The following is a 27,769-nucleotide window of genomic DNA, read 5'->3' on the forward strand; positions in this document are numbered from 1 at the left end:
ACTTTTTTTTCTCAATGAAAAAAATAGAAAGTATCAGCGTGCACCCAGGATTTATTTCAGATTTACATGTACAACCAACACACATATTCAAACATGAATTTCTTATTGTGGGCTAATGTAAAAATATCTTGAAAGCTGTTACTCTATATACAAGAGTTTCTTGAGAGCAACAGCTTTCAAACATTTTGGAACTTCACCACAGCAGCAGGAAATACATTTGACAACTCAAATCTCTCTCTTTTTCTCTCTCATACACACATACTCACAACAAACTCAGGCACATATACTCACTCATATTTAACTGGTAATAAATTTCAAAAAACTATACCTACATGATCACCAAACTGCAGTGAAAAAAGCACTACCCTAGAAAAACTTTTTTTTTGCTATTTTTTATTATAGTAAAATATACATAAAATTTGCTATCTTATCCATTTTTAACTGTACAGTTCAGTCGCATTAAGTACATTCACACTGTTGTGTAACTGTCACCACTATTTATCACCAGGACTTTTTCATCATCTCAAATGGAAACTCTGTACCCATTAAACAATAATTCCCCCCATTTCCCTCTTCCCCTAGCCCCTGGCAACTACTATTTTCCTTTCTGTTTCTATGAATTTGACTATTCTAGTAGCTTATAAAAGTGGAATCACACAATATTTCTCCTTTTGTGTCTAACTTATTTGACTTAGCAAATGTCTTCATTCAATTTGTAGCACGTGGCAGAGTTTCATTCTGAATAAGAAAGGCTTTCAAGCTACATAACATTCCATTGTATATATATAGCACATTGTGTTCATCCTTTCATCCAGCAATGGACATGTGAGTTGTTTCCACCCTGACGACTGCAAATAATGCTGCTGTAAACAAAGGTGTGCAAAAATCTATTTTGAGTCTCTGCTTTTCATTCTTTTGGGTATATGCACAGAAACAGAACTGCTGGATCATATGGTAGTTTTATGTTTAATTTTTTTAGGAACTGTTTTTTTACATGCTGTTTTCCACAGCAATGCACAATTTTACCTTCCCACAAGCACTACACAAGGGTTCCAATTTCTCCACATCCGCACCAACACCTGACGTTCTGTTTTTTGATATAGCCATCCTAATGAGCGGGAAGTGGCCTAAAAGAATGTTTGCACTTGTTCTCTCAGAGAACAGTGCAGTATTTTCCGTAATAGCATAAAACAGGAATACAATCCAAATGTTCATCAAGAACATTTAATTATAGCATATTCATCATATTCATACAATAGAATACCATATACATGGCAGTTGAAACAGATTTTTGGCAGGACAAAGCATAACTGAATCTCAAAAACAGAACCCGGTGAAAGCTGCAACATAAAATATGACATACTTTGATTTCATATATACAAGGTTCAAAAACAAAACTGGACAATATATTGCTTGAAGATACATATGTCTGCTAAAACTACTTGAAAGAAAAAAAAGAATGACAAACGATAAAAAACAATCAGAATAACTTTTACCTCTGAGGAGAGCAGGGAGAAGATTTTTAAAGATTTTAACTTTCTAAAACTTTTAAAGTTTTTAAAAAAGAAAATTTTAACTTTTTCTTAAAGTGAATGGTAGGTACATGGATATTTGCTGTATTTTATTTACTCCTTACACATCTGCTATAAATGTTCTTTTACACCCATTCAATATTTACTAAGAAACATGTTTAATTTTAAAAAACATTTAAAAAGACACAGTGGGCAATAAGAATTTGCCCTATGACTCCCGAGAAAAGGGACATCCTAAAATGGAACTACTGAATCCAACCATGTGGTTAGAATATATCAGGAATCACTCTGTTTCAACTTTAAGATTCTATTAACTTATTCTTACAACAAATAATCAGTGGGTTTATTCTATGGGCTAGGTATTCATTTAGATGCTAGGGGTGCAGTAGTGAGGAAAGCAGATAAGCAGTCCTGCTCTTGTGAATGCATCTGACAATACATTTGACAATTCAAATCTCTCTCTCTCTCTCTCTTATCTCACTGACCTAGTATTTGAAACCTGATGTAACTAATTAACAGATTAACTATTAGGTACCCTTCTGAATGATACTCTAAGCACACATATCCTACCCCAGAAAGAGAAAGGTCAGAAAAAGTTTTTGGGATAGCTAAAATATACTCACACAAGTAGCTGGGTTCTCAACAGAATTTCTGATCACCTCAATTCCACTTTATCAAAAGGCATGTGTTTACTTTTTAAAGGATTGGAATCTGCACGCCAATGGCTCTGATCTACCATTCTGATGAAGAAAATCATTTCAAGAAAACGAAGTCTGGTTTTCATCTGGGTTTATTATGTTTTTTACAGCTACTCAGTCTCAAATTTTGGAGAAGATAATCCATTTTTTTTCTTTTCTGACTACATTCTTTAAGAGCATATTCAGCTAGTTCACTTCAGCATGAGGGAGACACTTGCAGGGAAATCCCCGTTCTGGTGTATCAAGTCTCAGAAGCCGGTTAGCATGCTTGCTCACTAAGATCCAGGGTGTGGTTCTGTGCACTAGACGCCTGCAAGCTAGAAAGCCATAAAGGAGGGGAGAATGAAGATACAAAGAAAATAAAGGTGCTACACTTTCAAGATGGGTCTATTTAACAACCCTATGGTCATTTACAGTCTTTTCCTTGGCCTTTTGTTACTATTAGTACAAAAAGGCAAGGAAGACATGCTGTTTCTTCCTGCTCTTCACCTCTCTAGCCTTATTAATATCTTTAAATTCAGTCAATTTCAACTCAAAACTTTCTACCAGTGGGGGAGGGGAAAAAGGGAAAAGATTTGTGGCTGCATGTTTAAGAAAGAAGCTGAATTCATCACAGTGACAGGGGAGAGTGTTGGCAGAGATCTGAGCTATTTATTCTTTTAGGAAAATCCTATAAAGAATGACACAAGGAAGCCTCTATCTGCAGTCTTGTCCATCACACTGGTGAAGAGTCCCATAACAGATGTATGCAGTAGCGTGATTTAGTGCCAGGAGCTGGCCCCTGATGTGTATTAATACAGCGGCAAAGCGGAACGCACCTCTCTTCATCACTCATTCCTATAAAAGAGGCGGAATCCGAGATGGCCCGATGTTAGGCAGAGCAAGCCCATTTGTTCTACTGACTGATGGCACAGACTCAGGCTATGTCCTTCACCTCCATGGGGCACTCAGGTTTGTGGGTAGAAAAAAAAAGAAAATGCTCAGTGAAGCAGGGCTTAGTCAACAAGTGAGAGGAGAGGAGCTGGGCTCAGGAGGGGAAATGTTTAATGCTCAAGTCTTGTTTAATACCCACCTCCACACACATACATTTCCCAACCTGAATATGGAACAAGGATTTTAAACTCTTCCCAGTGGTTCCTCTCTTATAAACAATTAAAAGCTAAAAATAGAAGCTAGATATTAAGGAGAAAAAAAAGAACAAAAAGATAAAAGAGGGGTGGTTTTCTTTTAATGCTTCCAATACCACAGACCGAATGAGGATCTGAGTTTTGATGTGCAGTCCTAGTCTGGACTTGATCTTGTTATATATATGAAAAGAAGAACACCTGCAGGACAGCTCTAGAGTCACAAGGAAACCGGTCTGATCTTGGCTCTGCAATTTATCAACCATGTGGCCTCAGGGAAGTGATTTAAGCCTTGGTTTTCTCATGTGTAAACTGGGAATAAAAACAGCATCTACCTTATAAGGCTGTTGCAAAGATTAGGTGAAATAATGTTTACAAAGTGTTCAGCTCAGGGCCTGGCCATGTGGAAAGCACTGAAAAAAAAAGTACTATAATCATCAGACCTGTGATGAAGATCGTCCAGTATGAACCACCATCAAGCAGACTTCCCAAACAGAAGCTCAAAGAGGACAATTTCACAGTTCACCAAAACTTACTAAGTTAAGGTAGAGGATAGGGCTCCCTCCCCATCTGTGTGAGGTTTACTCTCTATTCAGCTATCAACTGTTCTGATTTATATAATAGGTAGTATTTTCTAAAGAAAATAAAATATTCAATGGTATATTCAATATCCAGTTTTCTCACTGAAATATTAATACATAACTCTCCCCTTTTTTTCACTGAAGGATAACATACACACAGTGAAGGACATCAATCCTAAGTGCACAGCTCCAGATTCTACCTATGTAAGCAGCCACACACCCTCACCAAGTTCATCATATGGAGCACTGCCAACAGCCCAGAGGGCTTCTTTGTGCCCTCTCTTGGTCACTGCTCCCCACCAAAGAGAAGTACTATTTTGGCTTCTACCAATTAGTGTTAGTTTTGTTAAAAAAAAAAAAAAAAAAAAAACACAAAAAAAAACTGAAAAGTTTTAGCCTAAAAAATTGTTTTTAATTAGGAATGTCATGACCAGTAAAATATTAGCATTCTACTTATAAAAGCAGTAAGAATGTACTGTACTGTATGCAAGATAAGAAAGTAAATAACCCCGTGTGACTGCCTGACTGAACTGCCACTTCACCTGGACTTTCATTAACATGGACCTAATTTCCTGTCTGTGCTAAAACAAAAGCTCAGATGACTGGAGATTGCTGATAGTGGAATATAGGGTTTCAAACTCTAGATAGCCATGTAACAGTGAAAAAGCACAGACTTCAGAGTCAGCGAGAACTAGGCTAATTATTTCTTGTAGTCTCAGTTTTCCCATGTAAAGTGGGAATAAAATGACCTACACCATCACAAACATTACATGAAAAGGTATACAAAACACATAATTTACTGCCTGACACACGGTACACGCTCAATAAATGATAACTGCATGTAATCACCTGCACTGGGGCTAGACAAAGATGCTGTGGCCACTGGTTTCCGCTTCCTCTTGATGTCACGTGAACATGGTGGTCCCCAATGTACATTTGCCTGTCTGCAGATGTAAGAAGAAGAAAAATGGTTTGAACTTTTTAATTCTTATTGTAAGACATTACATGTAGCCCAGATTAAATCCTTAACCCATTACAGACATAAACAAAATGGGCACCATCTTTTGCCATTAAGCATTGGGACAACATTATTCAGAATTAATAATAACTCACTCTTTATCAACAATACACACCCATTCTAAACTTTTTACCTGATTTCAGTGTAGCAGACATTCAAGATTAATTTCAATAAATATGTGTTGCATTACATGCTTATTTTTATACAATTATTTTTCATAAAAACTATAACCACAATTGCTCTAAACTCACTAATACTTACTCCCAAGAGGTAATACGTTGAAAAAGTTTAATGCTGCATGAACACAGATATTTGCATAGAATTTTAATAGGAAGTTTAACCTCCTGCCATGTAAATCTGAATTTTTAATACTGTCTACATCACAAGTTAAGTAAGTTTAGTTTCTGTGACTTTTAAAAATATTATGTTTTTTATTTTACAGGCAAAAAATAAAAATATTAATTATGTGATAATATGTTCCTTCATCTGAATATTCAGCTTATTTTAAAAGCAAACGATTCTGTGAAAGACAGTGGGATTAACACTGAACTAGCTGGTATGCTATTTTAGTTCACCACTGTTCCCCAAGAATGTATTGTACTGTATGCAAATTAAGAAAATAAAAATCTTTACGTATGTGAAGATTTTGTCCCTCTCAAACTAGACAGATCCTGCCTCTGATTAAAGACCAAAATGAGTCTCACCTTTACACAAAGTGTTCCTTGAACATCTGGGGCCTCATCTACCATGAAGCAATGTTTAACTGGTGTGCATATATCTTGCTTCTCTAATGAAACAAGAAGGCTTAATCTCTTTGGGATTAAGAACAAGGATCTTGAGAACAGAAACTTTATTTACACTTCTTTGATAATTTTCCACTGATCTACCAACCTTGGCTCAAGGCACACAGGCAATCCTCATTAACTGTTGATTAAAACTGCTGTGAACGAATAAAAGTTCTAAAAATCAAATGGCCACTCAAACACTTAAAAGTGATTAAAATAGTAAATTTTATGTTATGTACATTTTACCACAATTTTAAAAAACTAGCCAAAGTAAATAACATATAAAATTATATCAGATAAATTCCTAATCAGTAGTCCCAGCTGAGGATCAAGACCCTTAGTAGTCTTAAAACTAGAACCTCAGACAAACCTAAGAAAACCTGGTTAGCAAGGCAACAAGACAGCTGTTGAATGGACACATTTTTTTGACTCAGAAAGCCCCCAAAATAACTTGTACAGTTGAAAAGGGTGCATGCATGCGTGAGCGCGTGCATGCACACACCACACACACACACACACACACACTTTCACGTCTCTAAATAGCAAAAGCTTCAGAGTCAATTCAATTTATAAATAGGAAAATATAAGAATTTGACTAAAATCCTAAGAAATTCTTTAGGAATGCAAAGAATGTTACAGGCTGAGATTTATAATACAAAGCCAGTGGTTTGGAAAATTCCATCCAAACCACCTTTTATTGATCACTCTGTCCTGTACAGAAAATTAAGTCAAATACCTCATGAATAATTAATTCTGAAAGCCCAAATAGTTAATTCTAAATAACTAATTATAAATGTGTAAAGTAGGGAAAACGCTTCCTTTTTCATACCTTGCATAAATCCTGGGAATAAGTCTAAGCAGCATGCTGATTTAATAATAAATTAACATAGATGACAACATCAAAGATAGACAGGACTTCAGTCTGAACGGAGTGGTGGTAATTCCCTTTGAAGTCCAGACACAAGCAGAAAATAAAGTGACACTACAAAATTGTGTTTCTCCTCAAAACAGAGAAATGTAGAACACATAGAGCATCCATCTTTTCCACAAACATGGGACTTGAGTACATACCCAAACTGAGACTATCCAAGCACTCTGATCTTATTCAATCATCCTTATCCTCAGGCATGATTCAGAAGGAGAAACAAAGTCAAACAAAGGCTAACAGTGTATAGTCATGCTTCATTCCTCTTTAGCTGAAGCTCATTAAAGGAACCTCCAAAGCTTTTCAGAAAAAATGTTAACACCACTGTTTCAAGCTAAACCATGTTACTGTTAGACATCAGGATGGTGGCGCTCTACAGCAGTGGTAAGGGGGAAGACAGGCAGAGAAGAGGCACAGGGAGCTTCTGGGGTTCTTTCTGACAATGCTCTTTTTCTTCATCTGGATGCTTTGGTTACTTGACTGTAACTTTGTGACTATTTATCAAGTGTATATTTCTTTGTACTCTTCCCTGTATGTTTATCCTTCAGTAAAAAGTTAATTAAAAACATTGCTTCTTCAAGATCACAGTTTACAATATGCTGAGTTTCATGAGACAGATGCAAAATGAGAAGCATAAGTACTCAAGAAGTACATTAAGATACTAATTCTTGGAGTAGCAACTTGAGCTGAACTACACAAATACTGCCTTTTATTTGCCCCCATCCATCATTTTCACCATTTTGCATGTTTGATATATGTCAGTAACATGGGAAAAGGCCCATATTATCAACTCTTTTATGGACCTAGTCAGTACTACTTATGTCACACTTTCAAGGAATGACAGTGTCATTTTGGAATTAAAAAAAAAAAAAAAAACATTTATGCACTAAAATGTTAAAGTTTTTAACAACTTTTAATGGAAATGCTTATTTACTTTAGCAAACTGAGAATAAGTATTACTTACCTATTATTACGCACACAGTTTATTATACCACAACATCTTAGGGTGCTATTGTGGGTTCAATGGCTCAGGTAGTCGTTCCACCACCCTGCTCCTCTAGGCGATATTGTTAAGCCTTCAGGTCAATTGTCTCTACATTAAGTGACCCTTGACTGCTATGCCTCCAGGATATTACTTCTCTCTGTCGTAAATGGTCTACTTCTACCACCCCATTCCTACCTCTAACTGTTGCCTTGAATATCCTAAATCCTTCAGATTTTGTAAATTCTTCAGATTTTGTAAATTCCTCTGGTTATAACAGGAAAGAACTGAACACTTTCTAAGGAAATCAAGTAATGAAACTTGTTAAGTGAATTATTTCATTGTAAAATTATGTACTTTTGTGGACTATTTCCTTTCTACTAAGCAGTTTTTTGCTTCTTTTATTGTTCACTAAATTTTTACTGAGCACCTACTCTTGCCAAGCACTGTACTAAACTCTAGGGATATAGTGATAAACAAGAGACAATCTCTGCCTTGATGGATCTTATAGCCAAGTCCTATCTGCAGCTGTGCAGCTTTTCAGGTTACAGAATATGAATAACAAAGAAACTAGGGTATCAATGAAGAGAAGGTATGTTCGTTTTTAAAACTCAGTTTAAATGATCCTTCCCTCTTAAAACATTTCTCTTAAGACCCATTTCGAGGTTGGAGAGCTATTTCATAGGAGGTAGAATAACATCATATCTTCGCTGTCAGTATATGAGGACATTTTTCTCTATGTCCCTTCCTAGACAAGATTTGGGGAGGGAAGAAAAGAAATGATCAAACTGTTATAACAGGACAGTAAGACATTTTGCTTCTTCCTTGGTTTTAAGTGAACATTAGTACTGCTAGAGTTTACAGCTTGGGAAAATCTATTTTTCTATGTGAAGTCCCCATCTGCTTGGAAAGAACCCTAGAGGACAAAGAAGGAAGAGGACCCAGAACAAGCCTGCTACATAATGGAATACTATTCAGGCATTTAAAAAAAAAAAAAAAAGAGTAAGTCCTGTCATTCACAGCAACATGGATGGAACTAGAGGATATTAGGTTAAGTGAAAACAAGCCAGGAACAGAAAATTAAACACATTGAGTTCTCACTCATAAGTGGAAGCTTAAAAAAGTTGATCTCATAGAAGTAAAAAGTAGAACAGAGGATACTTCAGGCTGGGGTAGGGGAAGGAAGGAATAGAGAAGGATTTGTTAAAAGATATAAACTTATAGCTAGATAGGAGGAATAAATGCCAGCATTCTATAGTACTGTAAGGTGACTATAGTGAACAATTATATATTACACAGTTTCAAATAGCTAGAAGGAGGATATTGAATGCTTCTAACAAAAAGAAATGATAAATGTTTGAGCAGATGGATATGCTAATGACCCTGATTTGATCACTACATATTGTATGTATTGAAATGCCACCGTGTACCCCATAAATATGTATAATCATTATGTGTCAGTTTTTTAAAATAAAATAAAATTTTAAAAAGAAGAGGAAGAAAAAGAGAACAAGCCTGGGGAAAAGAAGAAGGAAGTTGGGTGCTTACAGCAAGAGGATTTAGAGGCAGGAAATGGAAGCTGTCATGTGGCACGGCACATTCAGAATATTAGCACAGCCCTGCTCGGAAGTAAAGAATATTATGTGTGGGGTTGGCAGGGCTGCCTGTATTATTTTGGGGAATCTTAGCACGTGGGTAAGGCAACTGCTACAGCTTCGGCTTCCTGTTGAAGAGGCAGTTCCACAGTTTTTTATTTATCCCCAAATTCCAGATCATCAATTGCAGACATAAAAAATCAAAGAAGGGAAGGGAAGGAAAAATAAGGAGGTTGACCACCTCCCCAACCCCATTTTCATTTAGGGGTACTTAACAACCACTTGGCTCCTTTTCTTTTTAATGTGTTATTATTTAATGTGTGTTATTTTACTTTGAAAGCATCACTGTTTACTCTCAAAATGGAAACTAAAAGAGGGACAAAAGCACAAATGCGGTAACAACAAGGATAAAGAGTCTGAGCTTCCCTTTCTCACCAACACAGAGACCCTCCCTACAAGTAGAAAGGGTAAAAGAGTAACGAGGTATTTCAGAACTCTTTTTCAAGAGTAGTATATGGTTGTTCTTGGGTTGCAAACCATGTAATACGTTAAGGGAAGTGATCTTTCAATTAGGCATATTGTATAAAAGGCTAAGTATAAGTTAAAGTCTCCACCAAGTTAAAACTTCATTCTCAACTGGAGTGGCAAATGGTTACCAGAATTATATAAGGAGCTTTTACTAAATACACATGTCCCTATCAAGATCCTAATTTAGTAGGCTGGGCAGGAGTGGGAGCAGAATCAGTAACATATTTATTTTGAAATTTTTCCCTGGGTAATTCTGATAAGCACCTACCTACTTCGAAAATTACTGAGTTGAAAAATCTACCAAATTCCCAGAGCCAACCTAGTCAATAATAGAGATCTAAGTATTCAACCTAAAGAATAATAGAATGATTAAATGAATATAAATTTAGATAAAAATACTGTTCCCCAGTATATATGCAATTAGAGAAAAGACAGGCTATGCCTTTTCTGTTTCATCTGATCAGGGCCTCAGGGACAATCTTCACTCAGGCCAGCAAAACCTGGGGTATACGCTTCTTTCACAGTATAACTGTGGGATCAGTACTTCCCCTAAGAGTGTCATAGTTTCCCCACTGTGGTGGTACTTGCCAGGGCAGAGTTGAAAGAATGAGCACTAAAAGCAAAAAATTTTTATTTTTAAATAAGAATTTTTAAAAAATTCTTATCTCAGAAAAAGTCACTAAATTCTTATTACAAGTGTGAAGGTGAATGCTGAAATTAACAATTAATGGAAAGAGGATTCTTTCTATCCAAGCATGAACACAACATTTCTATTTTCTTTTTTACTGCAGGTAACTGAAAGATCAGGTGAGTTGTTAAAACTGCAGTGTTACTTAGGAAACTGGGCAGATCACTATGTCCTTGGGGCAGGAATGTACTTTTAGGGAAAAAAAAAAATACTTTGAGAAATACATGCATGTTTAATAGAACTAATGTTGGCAAAAAAATTACTGAAGTGACTGCTTTGGATTTGGAACAAAGATCTTTATAATTACTCCTAAGGAGAGAAAACAGTCTGTCTGCAAATGGCAAGCTAGTTTAAGGAATAGGTCACCTTCAGAAATCACTCATTTTTAAAGTTAATGAAAAGTTCATTTTTTTAATATAGAATAAAAATCCTCAAAACACTAGGTATAGAAGGAACACACCTCAACATAATAAAAGCCATATATGACAGGCCCACAGCTAGTATCATACTGAATAGGGAAAAACTGAAAGGCCTCTAAGATCTGGAACATGATAAGGATGCCCACCTTCACCACTGTTACTCAGTTTAGGACTGGAAGTCCTAGCTAGAGTAATCAGACAAGAGAAAGAAATAAAGGGCATCCAAACCGAAAAGGAAGATGTCAAAGTATCCTTGTTTGTAGATGATATGAACTTATATTTGGAAAAACCTAAAGACTCTACCACAAAACTATTAGTAGTGATAAACAAGTTCGGTAAAGTTGCAAGATAAAAAAATCAACACACAAAAAATCAGCAGCATTTCTACATGCCAAGAGTGAACAATCTAAAAAAGAAATTTAAAAATTAACCCCATTTATAGTGGCCACAAATAAAATTAAATAACTAGGAATTAACTTACAAAAATAAAAGATCTCTATAATGAAAAATATAAAACATGGATGAAAGAAATTAAAGAAGACACCAAAAAAATGGAAAGACATTCCATGTTCATGGATTGAAAGAATCAACATTGTTAAAACGTCCATACTACCCAAACCAATCTACAGATTCAATGCAATCCCTATCAAAATACCAATGACATTCTTCACAGAAATAGAAAGAATCCTAAAATTTATATGGAGCCACAAGAGACCCAGAATAGCCAAAGCTATCCTAAACAGAAAGAACAAAACTGAAGGAACCACATTACCTGGCTTCAAATTATACTACAGAGCTACAGTAACCGAAATAGCATTGTACTGGCATAAAAACAGACACATAGACCAATAGAACAGAATAGAGAACCCAGAAACAAATCCACACACGCAGAGTGAACTCATTTTCAACAAAGGTTCCAAGAACATACACTGGGGAAAAGACAGTCTCTTCAATAAATGGTGCAGGGAAAACTGGATACCCATATGCAGAAGAATGAAACTAGACCCCTATCTCTCACCATATACAAAAATCAAATCAAGTATATTAAAGACTTAAATCTGAAATTTCAAACTATGAAACTACTATAAGAAAACCTGGGAAAAATCTCCAGGACATTGGTTTGAGCAAAAAAATTTTGAGTAATACCCCACAATCACAGCAACCAAGGCAAAAATGGACAAATGGGATCACATTGAGTTAAAAACCTTCTGCACAGCAAAGGAAACAATCAACAAAGTGAATAAACAACCCACAGAATGGGAGAAAATATCTGCAAACTACCCATTTGACAAAGGGTTAATAATTAGAATATATAAGGAGCTCAAACAACCCTATAGAAAAAAAAATCTAATAATCCAATCAAAAAATGTGCAAAAGATTTGAACAGATATTTCTCAAAAGACATACAAGTGGCAAACAGGCATATGAAAAGGTGCTCAATATCACGGATCATCAGAAAAATGCAAATCAAAACTACAATGAGACATCATCTGACCCCAGTTAAAATGGCTTACATCCAAAACACAACTAATAATGCTGGTGAGCATGTGGTGAAAAGGTAATCTTCGCACACTGTTGGTGGGAATGTAAATTAGTACAACCACTATGGAGAACAGTTTGGAGGTTCCTCAAAAAAACTAAAAATAGAGCTACCATATGATCCAGCAATCTCACTACTGGGTAAATACCCAAAGGAAAGGAAATCAGTATATCAAAGAGATATCTGCACCCCCAGGTTTGCTGCAGCCCTGTTCACAATAGCCAAACCTTGGAAGCAACGTAAGTGTTTGTCAACTGATGAATGGATAAAGAAAATGTGGTGCATATACACAATGCAGTACTATTCAGCCATAAAAAAGAATGAGGTCCTGTTATTTGCAACAACATGGATGGAAATGGAGATAATTATATTAAGTAAAATAGACCAGGCACAGAAAGACAAAAATCACATGTTCTCACTTATTTGTGGGATCTAGAAATCAAAACAATTGAACGAATGGAGATAAAAAGTAGAATGAGGGTTACCAGAGGCTGGGAAGGGTAATGAGGGTGGAGGGGAATGCGGATGGTTAATATGTATAAAAAATTGAAAGAATGAATAAGATCTACTATTTGATAGCACAACAGGGTGGCTATAGTCAATAATAATCTAACTGTACATTTTAACATAAAAGAGTAAAATTGGTTTGTTTGTAACACAAAGGATAAATGCTTGAGGGGATGGATACCCCATTCTCCATGATGTGATTATTACGCATTACATGCCTATATCAAACCATCTCATGTACCCCATAAGTATATACACCTACTACATACCCACAAAAATTAAAAATTAGAAAGTTAATAAAATTCACTGTAAAAATGGTATCTGTTTTCTATACTTTTTCTTTAACACAAACAAGTAACACCAGGAAAAAATTTGATATTTCTAGGGACCAAAGGTCATATATATCATATATTCCAATTATTCTGCTTAATTACGAATCTATTCACCTCAATTATTTTTAACAAAAATGTATGGAGGCCTACCCAATGTAACATACTATGCTGGATGTGCAGAGGGAGATAAAAGATGACTGAGCTGAGGTCCTGTCCCCAGAAGCTCACAACATAGTAGGAAGGCCAATTCCTAAAGAAAGAATTAATACTCTGAGACACTGAGTTGTAATCAGAGAACAAGTAAGTGCTAGGGTAAAAGGAGAAAAAGGAGGATTAAATCTAGGGATTTAATCCCTAGATTAAATGTGAGACTCCTTTCTCACATGTAATTTTACCTTTAGGGTTTACTGACATTTATTAAGCAGTCAGGAGGGGAAATATTTTCACAGACTTGCACCTGGGAAAAGATCTAGGCCTATGGCACTAGGAGCAGATAGGAAGAAAAGGAAAAAAAAAAAAAAAAAAAACACTTCATAATTATCATAGGAAACAGAAAAGGCTTATCTAACAGGAAGCGATCCTAGCAATTCCACTAATGGTTTTCACTTAAATGTAACCCTCAGTAGTCTGTGACAAACTGCTCACCGGCACCTAAAAATTCTCCCTAATCTAATTCCCTTAGCTGGGCTAAAGTAGGCATATCTATGAAGCTGTTTCATGCCACCCATAAGAGCCAAATCATTTCAAATCAGTTGGAAAGATGGGTATGTTACAATGGAAAAACAGAGAGAAAGAAAGTGCTTTCATCATTCCACTTAGGCAGTAAGATGCCAGCCAGCTGACAGCCACTGTCAACGAGACCCTCTGATAGAGGACAAAAGATTCAAGAACTGTGCACTATACAATGGGCAATTCCAATAGGCTTGGGCAGCCTTATAGACAATACTACAGCAGAAACATTGCTTCACACAGGTGGCTGAAACTGAGGCACTAAAGAGGTGAGAAAGCAACACTGTACTTCACAGCATCAACAGATACAGGACTAATAAAAGGTTTCTTCCCCCAAGCCCTGAGGTAAAACCTCAGGCTGTTTATTATGGCTCCAAAGGTCAAAATTAATAGCATGAAGTGAGTCTTCTTCTTACTCTTTGAAACTCCTTGTCAAGTGGCACAGCCAGCTGGGCACACAACTCTGATATGCAGATCATAACGTTTGTGAACAGATAAAATGAATTACAAATGAGCTCAGCCTATCCTATTTCAACTCTCTAATGGGTAGGAAGGTCTCTCTCTTTTTTTTTTTAACCCCAACTCTGTCCAAATGCCTCCTCTTATAGACCATTTGAGATCATTTAAGCACCTCAAGAATTTGTATTACATCTAATTAGCAAATGACTCTGGAAGCCAACTCAAAGTTTTTAAAATTGCAATTATCCTAAGGATGGGGTAGGGCAGTAACTACATAACTAAAATAATATTGGTTACCAGGATACTCAATATTTACATATATTATTTCATTTTGGTCCCCATTCAACCAATTTTAAAAGTACTGATATTTCCATTTTAAAGATGTAGAAATTGAGGTATGGGAAGATTAAGTCATTTGCCTGGGTAAAGCCAGGATTCTCACCCAGGTCTGCCTGACACTAATATCTACACTCTTAATCTCCTACCACCTATGCCAATGGACTATGAAGAAAGTAGAAGCTATGAAACTTTTCATCCATTCATTAAGAAACATGTATAATATATGCATACCAGGCTGATATCTGCCATCCTTACCACAACTAAAAATAAGATTTCTCAAAGAAAAAATAGTTTATTTACAAAGGAAGCTGACCTATATGAAAAGAAGACATCAGTGCTTTGCTATTTCAGAGCTTAAAGAAAGAATAAATTAAAATGGTAATGCTTGACCAAATTATCTTCCAAAATAAAGGAAAGGTCACTAAAAGTTGACCTTTCCTTTGAGTTGGAGAAAACCAAAACACTGCCATGAAAAGTTTTTGTACGCAAAAACTGCAACTGGTGATTTATGAATCACACAGATGCAACTGACCTGTATGTAGCAATTGATAAATCCTAGCTATCATTTTCTTTGGTAATAATAGTACGAAAAACTATCCTTCACAATCAACAAATCTCTCATTTTGGGAAAAACTGCTTGCAGCACTAGTCTCCTTATTACAAGTTTGTGACTGTGCCCTTAACAATACCACTGCCTCTACCAGAATGCCAATCACACCATCTGCTGTTTGAGCAGCAGCAATTCTTAACACCAATACCAAGTATTACACTTTTAACAGCAAATCCCAATACTAGCAACCAAAACAACCAAACCAAAACACTTGGCTTATGGATTTCACCTACACGCCCAGCCAACAATCCAACTATCCATATATCCACCTGACAAAACTCTGCCCCTGATCCATTTATTAAGAACTATGTGCTGGGCACTGTACAGATACTAACACTCTTCTCTACCTGCAAAGCTAAGAGAAGTCCAGAGGTCAACGTCCCGTAAGGAATGGTGCATACCATACCAAAGTACAGAGTTCGCGCCAGTTATGAAAGGGGAGTCCCTATTAAGCAAATTACAAAGCACCAGTCACAAAACCATATGCATTTAGGACAACAGTTCTTAACCCTGGCTGCATATTAATCACCTAGGGAGCTTTAAAATAATGCCAATGTCTAGGCCTCATCCCAGACCAATTAAATCAGAATCTCTGGAAGTGGGGCCCAGCATGGATGTATTTCCTTAAAGCTTCTTAGGTGATTCCAACTTGCAGCCAGGGTTGAAAACCACCAAGTTAACTATTTCCAGAGTGCTATTCCTGAAATCCACAAATCTATTACATGGTACAAAGACCACAAAACTCTCCCTCCCATCCACTGCACCTGTCATCTGGGCTGTATTAAAACGATACATCAATAAAATGTTATTTTAAGATTATGGTCCAATTATTTATTTGTTTATAGCAATGAAATACTAAACAAGAGAGGATTTTAGATCATGCACCATCCTCCCAATGCCTCCCGCCCCCACCTATTCTGAGAACCAGAAGGGCATATGGTTCTAGCAGGGAGGAAACTGCTGAAAAGCCCTTGCTCTTGCTTGGGAGAATGGAATTGGCAGTGTCCAGGCAAGGAGCAGCCTCAGCTCAGTAACGACAGGAGGGAACCTTCAATAGTTCAGGCATGATTATCAAACTCTTTGTGCTCTTAAAGGAGAGTAATTATAGGCATGTGAAAAAAGGGAAGCACTCCCTGAGGAACTCTTCCTCACATGCTTCCCAAGAGGCAGTAGGGCCATTAAAAATTCCATGATGAAGAGGAAAAACAGCCTGGGAACAGCCAGGAGGCAATACAGCAAATTAATACACCAGCCCTCCTCGGGGAAAGCTGTGATAAAACAGGAAACACTTCTCTTTTTGCAAAATAAAATTATACCACTAATGATAACATAGTCGCCACACAGACACACACACACACACACACACACACACCATGCTAATGATGCGTGTGAAATTTCCAGTGCTGCCCAGATGCTTTGAAAGAAATGTTTCCCTACTACAAATAAAATGGGACAAGAAAAAGATACAATTTCCATTGGAAACAGTTTTTAGTAGAGTCATTCACCTGCCTCTTCCCTGCCACTACTCCTTCACACTCCTCCTTGGTGCCAGGCTTTTGCTAAATGATCCACTCTTTGCAAAGCCTACTGCCCGGTTCCGAATCCAGTCTCATCAGTCTGCCCCACTGGAGCTAGACAGTTCCATCTTCACTAACCCCTTGCTGGGGAGAAACTATTACAAAGGAGTGACCAGTTGCCCTGAGAGCTCAGTATGTCATCATTCACATTTTCTAAAAATTGCATAGAAGTCATTTGCGCTGATCATTTCCCATGGAGCAGTGGTTGCCAAGCTTTATTGAGGTGCACCCTCATGAGTAAAAAATCTGAAAAAAACATTATGTATGTAGTACATATACATAAAATATAAATATGTGCTACTAGACACATATGTATAATTTAAAACAAAAAAAAATTTGAAGGATCAGCGATAAATAAATGTAAGTTTAAACATTTTCTTCCCCTTTCCAAAAAAATCTTCACATATGCAACCCACTTGGTATCTACTGCCCTGGGTATGACATCTAGAATACCACTGCCTCTACCAGAATGCCAATCACACCATCTGCTGTGTGTGTTATTATTTAATGTGTGTTATTTTACTTTGAAAGCATCACTGTTTACTCTCAAAATGGAAACTAAAAAGAGGGACAAAAGCACAAATGCGGTAACAACAAGGATAAAGAGTCTGAGCTTCCCTTTCTCACCAACACAGAGACCCTCCCTACAAGTAGAAAGGGTAAAAGAGTAACGAGGTATTTCAGAACTCTTTTTCAAGAGTAGTATATGGTTGTTCTTGGGTTGCAAACCACGTAATACGTTAAGGGAAGTGATCTTTCAATTAGGCATATTGTATAAAAGGCTAAGTATAAGTGAAAAAGAAAAAAAATAAAAAAGAAAAACCAAACCAACTAAAATAAACTAATAAGCAAATTCAATTCAGACTGTGATAGAGCCATAAAGGAAACAAACACATAATGAGCAGGAAGTGCTGGAGGTGGCCCCTTAGACAGGATGGTCTGAGTGGTCCTCCTTGACGAGGTGGCACCTAAGCTGAGACAAGCAGCAGCTCAAAGACAGTTTTCCAGTCAAAGGGAAGAAGTGCAAAGGTTCAGAGGCAGGAAAGGACTGCTGCAATTTTTGAAGAACAAAACAGAGGTCCCTGGTACTGCTAGATCTCTCCCCCATAGAGGGAGAAAATTATACGAAAGGAGGCTGTACATGTAGGGAGAAGTCAGATTATGCAGGGTTTTGCAGGGTCATGGCAAGGAACATTAATAATGTTCTTTGAAGATGGGGCTTTTAGCAGGAGAAATAAAATGAAATATGAGCCAGAAGATTTAGGTCAAAGTTGAGACTTAATCACATACTAGCCTTGGACCACAGGAAAGATACTTCACTGCTCTGCCTCAGTTTCTACATCTGTAAAACATCTATTCACCTCAAAAGATTGTCAGGATCAAATTGGATACTGTACACAAACATACTTTACAATTTGAGGTGTAATAGAAAGGAACATAGTATTGTCCAGAAGCAAATAACAGCTACTAAAAGACAATTACCTGGCAGAACAGTGTGCTGGTGAACACCTTCGGTGAGAAGCATCGGCAAGAACATCCAGGGAGTAAAGGGGAGACAGGGGATTGAACTGCAAGAATGAATAAGACTATTTTAGTAAGGCTTACATGAAATGGACCTGATCCTAAAGGGTAACCTACAGTTTGATTACTTTTCCCCTTTGACTATCCAACTCTTTTGTTATACCAAACACAGACACTGTTCAGTAAAGTCACACATATTTAATAGTGTGCCTGTGAATGTACCAAACCTGATATAGCACACCTCAAAAAAAAAAAAGCTATTCCTTATTAAACAACAATTTTTCAAAAACTTCTGACATACAATAGTCACTTAAATGGCAGAAGACAGTTTTTACCACATGATATAACACGAACTTGTGCCTGCTGATTAACAACTATGTATCAGCCCTTGTTCCCAAGAAGATTAGCATGAAATTATCTTTTCATTTCCTTATCCTGGCAGATGTTTCCAAGAATAACTGGTTGGCACATAACAGCAGCATAGTATTGTGGAAAGAGAACTAGACTAAGAATTAGAACACCTTTTAGTTCCAATCTACCACTGAGATACTGGGTGTTAAAAATTACATAACCTCTGAGCTTTACTATCCTTATCTGTTAAATGAATATATCACTATCTGTCTTATCATTTTTTTTTTTTTTTTTTGAGAGAGTGTCACTCCATCACCTAGGCTAGAGTGCAGTGGTGTGATCTCAGCTCACTGCAACCTCCACCTCCCGAGTTCAAGCAATTCTCCTGCCTCAGCCTCCCAAGTAGCTGGGATTACAGGCGCCTACCACCACACCCAGCTATTTTTTTTTTTTTTTTTGTATTTTTAGTAGAGACAGGGTTTCGCCATATTGGCCAGGCTGGTCTTGAACCCCTGACCTCAGGTGATCCACCTGCCTCAGCCTCCCAAAGTGCTAGGATTACAAGCATGAGCAACTGCGCCAGGCCTGCCCTACCTATTTTACAGGGTTATTATGAGGGTTAAATGAACTATTGCTTTCAGAGTATAATTTCAGTTTCTCATCTGCAAAACATCTATTTAACTTCAAAAGTTGGCTGTGAGGATCAAATGAGATCCTTCACTTTATGTTTGCTAGCTTTCTTTGGACTTTTCCCACAACATACAGTCCTCTCCAAAAAGTTTAGAACTTAATATCCTCTGACATACAAAGACTGGAAGAACCCAGAATGATAACTTCAAACGTGTTTTATGAGAATACAAACTAAGCAACTGTTCTATCTGCCACAGAGGTTCCAATCTTGATTCTATTAGCTGTATGACTTTGGGCAAATAGTTTGAACTTTATAGATCTCTAGTTCATCATTTGCAAACAACGGATCTGGACCAGGTGACTGCCACAGGTCCCCTTCTGCCTTTAGATCCTCTGAGGCAAACATGATTAGTGCTCTAGCTTAGTGTTCTCCAAACTGCAGTCTCTCACATACCACCTTCATGACTTTCCTTATCTGCCTACAACCTGTACTACTGTTTACTTATTATTTTTCCTCATATCAAGTATTTTTGCTCAGCTTTGTCCTTACTATATTTCCGTGAAATAACAGGCTTCATAGCCTAATTACATCTTTTCCAATGTATACTATAATACATAACTTAAAAATTGTGCGTCCATATGCCATCTAAAATCATCTCATACATATACACCAGTTATGTCTTCTACCACTCTAGTTCATTTTGAAACAGCGAATTCATAATGAAGATTCCAAGTCTAAAATGTGGATCATGTGTATCCACTCAATAAGCTACTAAGTCGTTAAAAACAACAACAACAACAACAAACAGGAAGCCTACAACTTTTCACCTGTCAGTGTTCATCTATTTTACAACTAATCACCAAGATAAAGCAATCCTCCAAAAAAATCACAAAGCTTCACACATAAAGAAACATATCGATAACCACTGTGAGTTAATTTTTAAACTGTGAGCCCTCCACATGGGCCTAAATATGCCAAGGGTCCCCTCAGGGGGTAGCTAGGGAAAAGACTAAGAAGGAGAGGTTCTAAGGCAGGGGTCCCCAACTCCGGGGCCGCACAGCAGGAGGTCAGCTGTCAGCAAGCAGCTGCTCCCCATCGTGGGCATTACCGCCTGAGCTCTACCTCCTGTCAGATCAACAGCCACATTAGATTCTTACAGGAGTACAAACCCTACTGTGAACTGAGCATGAGAGGGACCTAGGTTGTGCACGCCTTATGAAAGCCTAATGCCTGATGACCTGTCATTGTTTCCCACTAGATGGGACTGTCTAGTTGCAGGAACACAAGCTACATTATGATCAGTTGTATAATTATTTCATTATATATTACAATGTAATAATAACAGAAATAAAGTACACAATAAATGTATTGCACTTGAATCATCCCAAAACCATCCCCCTCACCACGCCCCGAACCCAGGTCCATGGAAAAACTGTCTTCCACAAAACTGGTCCCTGGTGACATAAGGTTGGGGACCACTGCTCTAAGGCTTTGACCCCACTTCACCCAAAGCAGCTCTACCTTCTGCTTCATACGTTTAGGCTTCAACATAGTACTTCTCAACGCAGGATTCTGATGTTGAACTAAACCATATGCAAATGAGATTCATTCCGCTTTCTTACTGCAAAGTTCAAAACTAAAATAAAAACAGGATTCCTATGAAATATATGCTACAAGAAACTAATGATCACAGTTGAACCTACAAAGAGGAATTAGCTGCAGTTTTTACCAGTAAGTATTGGATACTCTTAGAAAACAGTTCTCCAAGAAAATCAAAATAACAAGAAAGAGGAAAACTTACCTCATGTGCACAAGCAGAAATGTGAGGAAAATCAGAAGCCAACGCTTTATTCTTTCTAAAGAAAAGGAAACCAAATGATAAAATAAAGATGACAAAGAAAAATGATCTTACCTGATTTCGTTTTTTCCCAGCTGATGGTAACCAGAAACTAAAGAAAGGGAGAGAATAACAGGAAAGAAAACAATAAAAAAAGTGATAGGAAAATTACAGAAGGGAGAAGAAGATGTTGGAATAATGAAGTACAGACAAAGAAGGGAATAGAGAAAAGAAGCAATCAGAGGAGGAGAAAGAGATTAAATGTATGTGAATGTTTTGCAAAAAAAAAAAAAAAAAAAAAAAAAAAAAAAAAAACCTCTTCAAAGGAAAAAGGCTTGTAATGGAATGTAAAAAGACTGGACAATAGAAATAAACCCAAGATTACAGTGTGACACCAATACTCGCTCAGCTGTGCAGTGACAACAGGAGCCTCAACTCAAAAAGGACATAAACCACACCCACATCTTTATTTTCTATGTTAAAATTAGCCCGGGTTGGATGTGTATAGGATCATAACTGGGTACTGACCATGATGCATACAAGATATATGAAAGAACCAACCATTTTAGGGGACAAGGCTGTCACAAGAATTGGCAGAATTATTTTCCTGTAGCTACATACAGGCTTCCTATAGCACTCACCACAGTAATTAGCACAAAAAGATATTTCAAAAGTTGGGCGCAGTGGCTCACACCTGTAATCCCAACACTTTGGGAGGCCGAGGCATGCAAATCGCTTGAGCCCAGGGGTTCAAAACCAGCCTGAACAACATGGCAAAACTCTGTCTCTACAAAAAATACAAAAATTAGACAGGCGCAGTGGCATGCGCCTGTAGTCCCAACTACTCAAGAGGCCAAAGTGGGAGGATTGCTTGAGCCTAGGTGGCAGAGGTTGCAGTGAGCCATGACTCTGCCACTGCACTCCAGCCTGGGAGGCAGAGCCAGACCCTGTCTCAAAAAAAAAGATATTTCCCTATGAAAAGGTCTAAAAATGGGAAGAGAATATAGGAAGATACCGGCAATCATCCATTTTGGAAAAAAAAAATTTAGAGACAGAAAAATTAGTTTAAAATAAACATCTTTACTGGAGGCTACTAATGCAGCATCTGTAGGTATAAAAAAAAATACAATGAAACTAGTCTAGAAAGTAAAAGAAAATCACTGTCACAGGTTTAGGATGTTGCCATCTTTAACTGTTATAAAGTACAAATCTTTAAGATCTCTTTGAACTCTGAAGCCTGATTTCTAAGTTGCACCATAAAACTCCCCTCTGCCTCCTCCTCCAAGGAGCAGACTAGCACAGCCAGTAAATACATAAGCACTTACTCTTTCTGCCGAGGGTCACTAATGATATGGCTTATCCTCTCAGTCCCCAAAGTGTTTATGCTGGTATCCTAAAAAGACAAGGCAGACAAGAGTATCATCCAACCACAGAAACAAACATATAAAGTACAATATCAATCTTTCCCATAACTGTGCCAGCTAAGGCAACTTCAAAAGGCACATGTTAAAAGTCAATCTTAAAATAAAACAGCAACTATACTTCTTTTTATTGGAATCCATCTTAAAAGTATTACATGTTACCCTACATTTATTATTCTCTAGTGACCAAAAGTCTTTATAAACACTTTATAGACACTGTTCACCATATATGATATTTTAATAAGTACTATACCTCCTGTAACTACTGAAGTATATAGGAGTAAAAATCCTTTTTTAGAAAATTCAACAGTAGCCAATTTTTAACAGGCCAACACACCAAGCTCCCTAGAGCTATATGATTATAGTCCCAACAGCCTTTATCTTGGGACATTACCAAATCCTCACTGGTAAAACGTAAATATCTGCTGACTAAATACAAATACACCAAAAGAATTTTGTGACTTGCAAAAATTGTTACTCTGTACTTTGTCCCTCAAACATCATCTCATGAAATAAAAATAGAAATTTGTGTAAAACTGATTCCTAAACTCAGAGTTCTCAAGATTATAGTGTAAAAGCTTACCCGTAACACCACAAACAGTTCAGAAACCAACCATTTCCAAAAAATTGGAAAACGACAATTCACTCTTCATTTAACTTGAGTACATTCACAATGCTTACCTACCATGGCACCTGGGAAAACATACCAACACACATCTGAGTAACTGTTGTGTTGAGAGAACACAAGTCATGGGCGTGAATGCCAAGAACGTCAAGGCTGTTCTTCAAACACATTTGTGTCTGGACAAATGCTATTACCTGTATTCATCTATATGAGTGGACCGTGCTAAACATCAGGCTACACATTTCAGCAGAACTAGCTATAGAAAAATTACTCTGAGGTCAGAGTCCGGGCGGTAGTGGAGTTAAATGAGAAGTTTTCATATACTATATTCTTCACATTCTGTATTTCTTATAGCTATGCCTCCTGGTCACAGACACAGACATGGTAGAGGGGCCAAGGGAAAAGATGGGTGAAAAATGAGCTATTTGTTACAGCAGAAAAATTATTAACTTAAAGTGCCGTAATGTTTAAATTTACAGTTTATTACTGTGTAAATTACAAGCAGTACTTTGTGTAATTAGCAGCTCGCTGGCAGGGAGCTGTGAATGAAACTCATTATTTATGATTACAATTTAGAAAAGCAGAAGAGAGATGGGGGAGGGGGAAGAAGGGGGGCAGAGCGGTGACCTCTTCTAGAAATGATAAATATCCCTTTAAGGTGATGAAGATGAATTAAACAAGTAAATATTATCCTATCCATTTAAAATCATTAAAGGCACATCCAATAGGCCCTCATTCCCTTCCAGGCAAGCTAAAGGGAAACGTTCAAGATAAAGTGACTTGTTTCCATGGAAGTGGATGGCTCTCATTTTATAAGAGCTGAAAGAAAGTAACATAGGTGGCAGGGGGAACATTATCTGTCAAGCCTAAACAATAAAAGTAAAACCTCTCCTTCTTCCACCCCATGTACTGCTATTCTGCTAGCTATCCCTGTTAACAATAAGCTCCTGAAACAGCAAAAGCAGCGTTTTGTCTGTAAAATGAGTAATTTGAAAGGTATCAGTCTTCCAATAATCAAATGTCTTCTAATTCAAGATTTTAACTTGAGGCCGGGCACAGTGGCTCATGCCTGTAATCCCAGCACTTTGGGAGGCCGAGGCAGGTGGATCACCTGAGGTCAGGGGGTTTGAGACCAGCCTGGCCAACATGGTAAAACCCCGTCTGTACTAAAAATACAAAAAAATTAGCCAGGCATGGTGGTGGGCACTGTAATCCCAGCTACTTGGGAGGCTGAGACAGGAGAATCGCTTGAACCTGGAAGGCAGGAAGTTACAGTGAGCCGAGATCGCACTATTGCATTCCAGCCTAGGTCACAGAGGGAGATTCCATCTCAAAAAAAAAAAAAAAAGATTTGAACTTGAATTTAAAGATAAAAAGAAATATGAATCTTGGGCTCGTCTGGAAATAAACAGCCTCATTTCTTTTGCATGCCTAAAACTCCAGAAAACTGTTTCCTGGTCAGACTATAAAACAGTATCCCCTTAAAGGAAGCCAGACTGTGGCACATATTGTGCCACCTAGCAGGCATTCTAAATGCTTACCAAGTGAACAAACAAATTAACGCTCTCAATGCCTCTCCCTTCCTTATTCTTGGCCTACCACCATCTTCTCTGACTGAAGATGAGCCCCTGTCTTAATTTTTTCTCAATCTCAAAGTAGAGTAAAAAATAAAATTCATTAAAAATGCAAAAAGATAAAAGTAGACCTGGGTTCAAATCTCTATTCCGCCATTCCTATCTGGGTAACATCAAACATTCCTTAACTTCTTCGAACCTAAGTTTTCCTCATCTGCTGAAGGTGCCTGCCCTTTTTCTACAAGGTTGCTGGAAGGATTAAATGAGCTGAGTCCCTAGCACCATCCCTGGCAAAGGCAGAACTGAATAAACAGCAGATAGTTCTCCCTCATGGCCAAGGAGGGGCTCTTGAAACTCAATAACAGTTTTTTTTTTTTTTTTTTTTTAATGAATTCTAGGATGAAAGACCAAAGTTAGGAAAGAACAAAGATGCATTCATGAATTCAAGAGGAGTCATAAAGAAGCCAAGAGTATTTTAACTTACACAATAATAACATAACATTAATCAAAAGTTACAAAAGACACAGCTCAGGTTTGTAGGTTTATAGGCAATAGACACTGTAATGACAGTGTTTGCTTTGTCAGAACTTCTGTATGAATTACGTTTCATCTTTTATTTGTATATCCATTCACATGCTACATAATGTTCACTCTTGTAAACTCCCAACACATTCCAGTTGGCTCCATTAACTTCAGGGAGTTCTGTAGCACCTGATTGTTAATAGGATACACAACTCCATAGGGAATATTATCTCCCCACTGAGCCAAGCTAACTGTGAGAGGTATCACCTTCCCAACCAGCCTTCTTCGCCCCTTTCTGAGGCATCGAGCTGCCGCTCCAGGTAGACGATTCAAGCGAGCATGGTACCCTAAAAAAAGAAGGAAGGCCTCAGATACCGAATGCAGAAAATCCATATGCAATCCTATCTTTCTAGTACACCGAAGGCTTTACCCCCAGGATCTTACTAGATTGACCTTTAAACTAGCATCACAGAGCTATTTGCCAAGGATTTATTATTCCTAGGTCTTTGTCACTAGCAGTATGATCACAGGCATGCCATTTACCTTTGACCTAGGCATCCTCCATCTATAAAAGAGGGATAATCACTCAGTCCTACCTTACTGGGCTGTTTTGAAGACCCAATGAAATAGCAAGCAGAAGGGACTTTATAAACTGAAAACACCACACAAACATAAGGTACTATTAACAATTTTTAATTTAAAATTAAATGTTAGTTTCTATGTCAAAAACATTCTAATTCATGACATAATGGGGAAAATAACACTCGTCGAATAACCCAATTTTTCTCACTGCTGCATGTGTTCTACACAAGGAAAGAACAACTGGAGGAAACCACACCAAAATGTTATTAATGAGATTGTCTCTGGATATGAGATTATAGGCCATTTTAAGTTTCTTCTTACTATTCTTGCTTATTTGTATATATTTTACGCGGTCCATTAGAAACTTTTAGAAATGTTCATCAAAATGTTCAATAAAGCAATGTGTGCCTCAGCCAGTCTTTACCAAGAACCAACTGCTGGTTCACCATGACAAAAATTCACCATGACAAAACAAAATTCACTATGACAAAATCCTACATAATACGAGTTTACATCTTGTAGTGTGATTCTGATCACCCACAGATGTTCAACAAATTCTTGGCAAATGATTAACTGGTTGATTATGGGTTACTGGGAACCCTAGAATCATAAATTTATAGTGCTAAGAAATGGTTTTGTCCAATGTCACATATCGTAAGTGATGACCCTGTCATCCCAGGAAAATGAAGTGACTATCACAGAGCTTGGTAGACAGTACCAGAGTATTAACACCACATTTCCATCTCTCTGTCCTAGGTTCTTTCCACCCACTTTGCTACATCATAATTGAAGAAAAAGCAAAGGGAAAAGGAAACATATTCGTGTTAAAGTCCCCAATAATAGGGTCATTAAAATAAAACTATTTAAATTATTTTAAAAGCATCCATTTTAAAAACACCATTATATGTGAATACTCTTACTGAAAATAAGAATATGTATGTGAATGTTCTTATTGAAATCTGTTCTCTTCCAAAATCCGATACTCAATAACCTATCAGTTTCACATCAGGATAAGCAGCTGTCACTAAATCTGGCACAAACAGCAATGGCAAGCTGAAGGGATCTCCTGCTAATATATATGTCCCAAGAGTTTCCGTGGATTAGTTTAGGAAGGAATGGAGAGAACCTTAAGCTTTGAGACTTACTTTGAATCCTCTAGAAAATTCTTGAGCTAGCTCCAAAATTCAGATAGTTAATGTGTGATTGAAGGCATGAGTATGCTTGCTAGGGGATGATTGCTCTGCCCAAGGAGAACCATAAAAGCATTAAGTTCTTGGTCTCCTTAGAACTCACCTCTTTGAGCTGGCCGAGAAGGTAAAAGGAACGTGGAATCTGAAAATTTATCCAATCCAGAATCCATCCTTTCTACTTCAGAACAATGATCAGGAGCCCACTTGGGCAGAAGATTAGGGACAGTGAATCCTGGGACACATTCTCCTTCATAGAACCAATCACTCTGTTCATCATCACCTAAAGTAAAGAGATCATACCATAAGCTAGAATTTTAAACAAGGTCTGAGAAAAACAAATGGGAGGGATGATTTCTTAGTGCTATAGTTTTGATCATCCTTTTTTTTTCCTTTTTGAGACAGAGTCTTGCTCTGTAACCCAGGCTGGAATGCAGTGGCATAATCACATGTTCAGGCAATCCTCCCATCTCAGCCTCCCGAGTGGCTGGAACCACAGGCTCATACCACTGTGCCCGGCTATTTTTTTTTTTTTTGAGATGGATTCTTG

At 37.4% G+C, this 27,769-nt stretch overlaps 1 protein-coding gene across 7 annotated transcripts in view; it reads right to left on the reverse strand.

Annotated features, from left to right (window-relative positions):
- Positions 1-27,769, reverse strand: part of GPATCH2L (G-patch domain containing 2 like) — a 68,326-nt gene that overhangs the window by 19,739 nt on the left and 20,818 nt on the right. The window contains exons 4-10 of one of the 7 annotated variants that reach the window (XM_055288705.2): positions 27,326-27,502; positions 25,718-25,797; positions 22,634-22,701; positions 21,273-21,327; positions 18,451-18,536; positions 4,785-4,879; positions 34-863 (exon numbers count right to left, since the gene is read on the reverse strand). In XM_055288705.2, the coding sequence (XP_055144680.1) occupies positions 808-863; positions 4,785-4,879; positions 18,451-18,536; positions 21,273-21,327; positions 22,634-22,701; positions 25,718-25,797; positions 27,326-27,502 (617 nt within the window). In that variant the 3' untranslated portion in view covers positions 34-807. Of the gene's footprint in view, positions 1-33; positions 864-1,208; positions 3,068-4,784; positions 4,880-18,450; positions 18,537-21,272; positions 21,328-21,383; positions 21,421-22,633; positions 22,702-25,717; positions 25,798-27,325; positions 27,503-27,769 lie in introns of those variants that run through there. The other 6 variants (XM_055288702.2, XM_055288704.2, XM_055288700.2 and 3 more) reach the window with 6 other exon arrangements.

The sequence above is a fragment of the Symphalangus syndactylus genome, chromosome 8 (genome assembly GCF_028878055.3).
Source record: "Symphalangus syndactylus isolate Jambi chromosome 8, NHGRI_mSymSyn1-v2.1_pri, whole genome shotgun sequence".
Lineage (NCBI taxonomy): Eukaryota > Metazoa > Chordata > Mammalia > Primates > Hylobatidae > Symphalangus > Symphalangus syndactylus.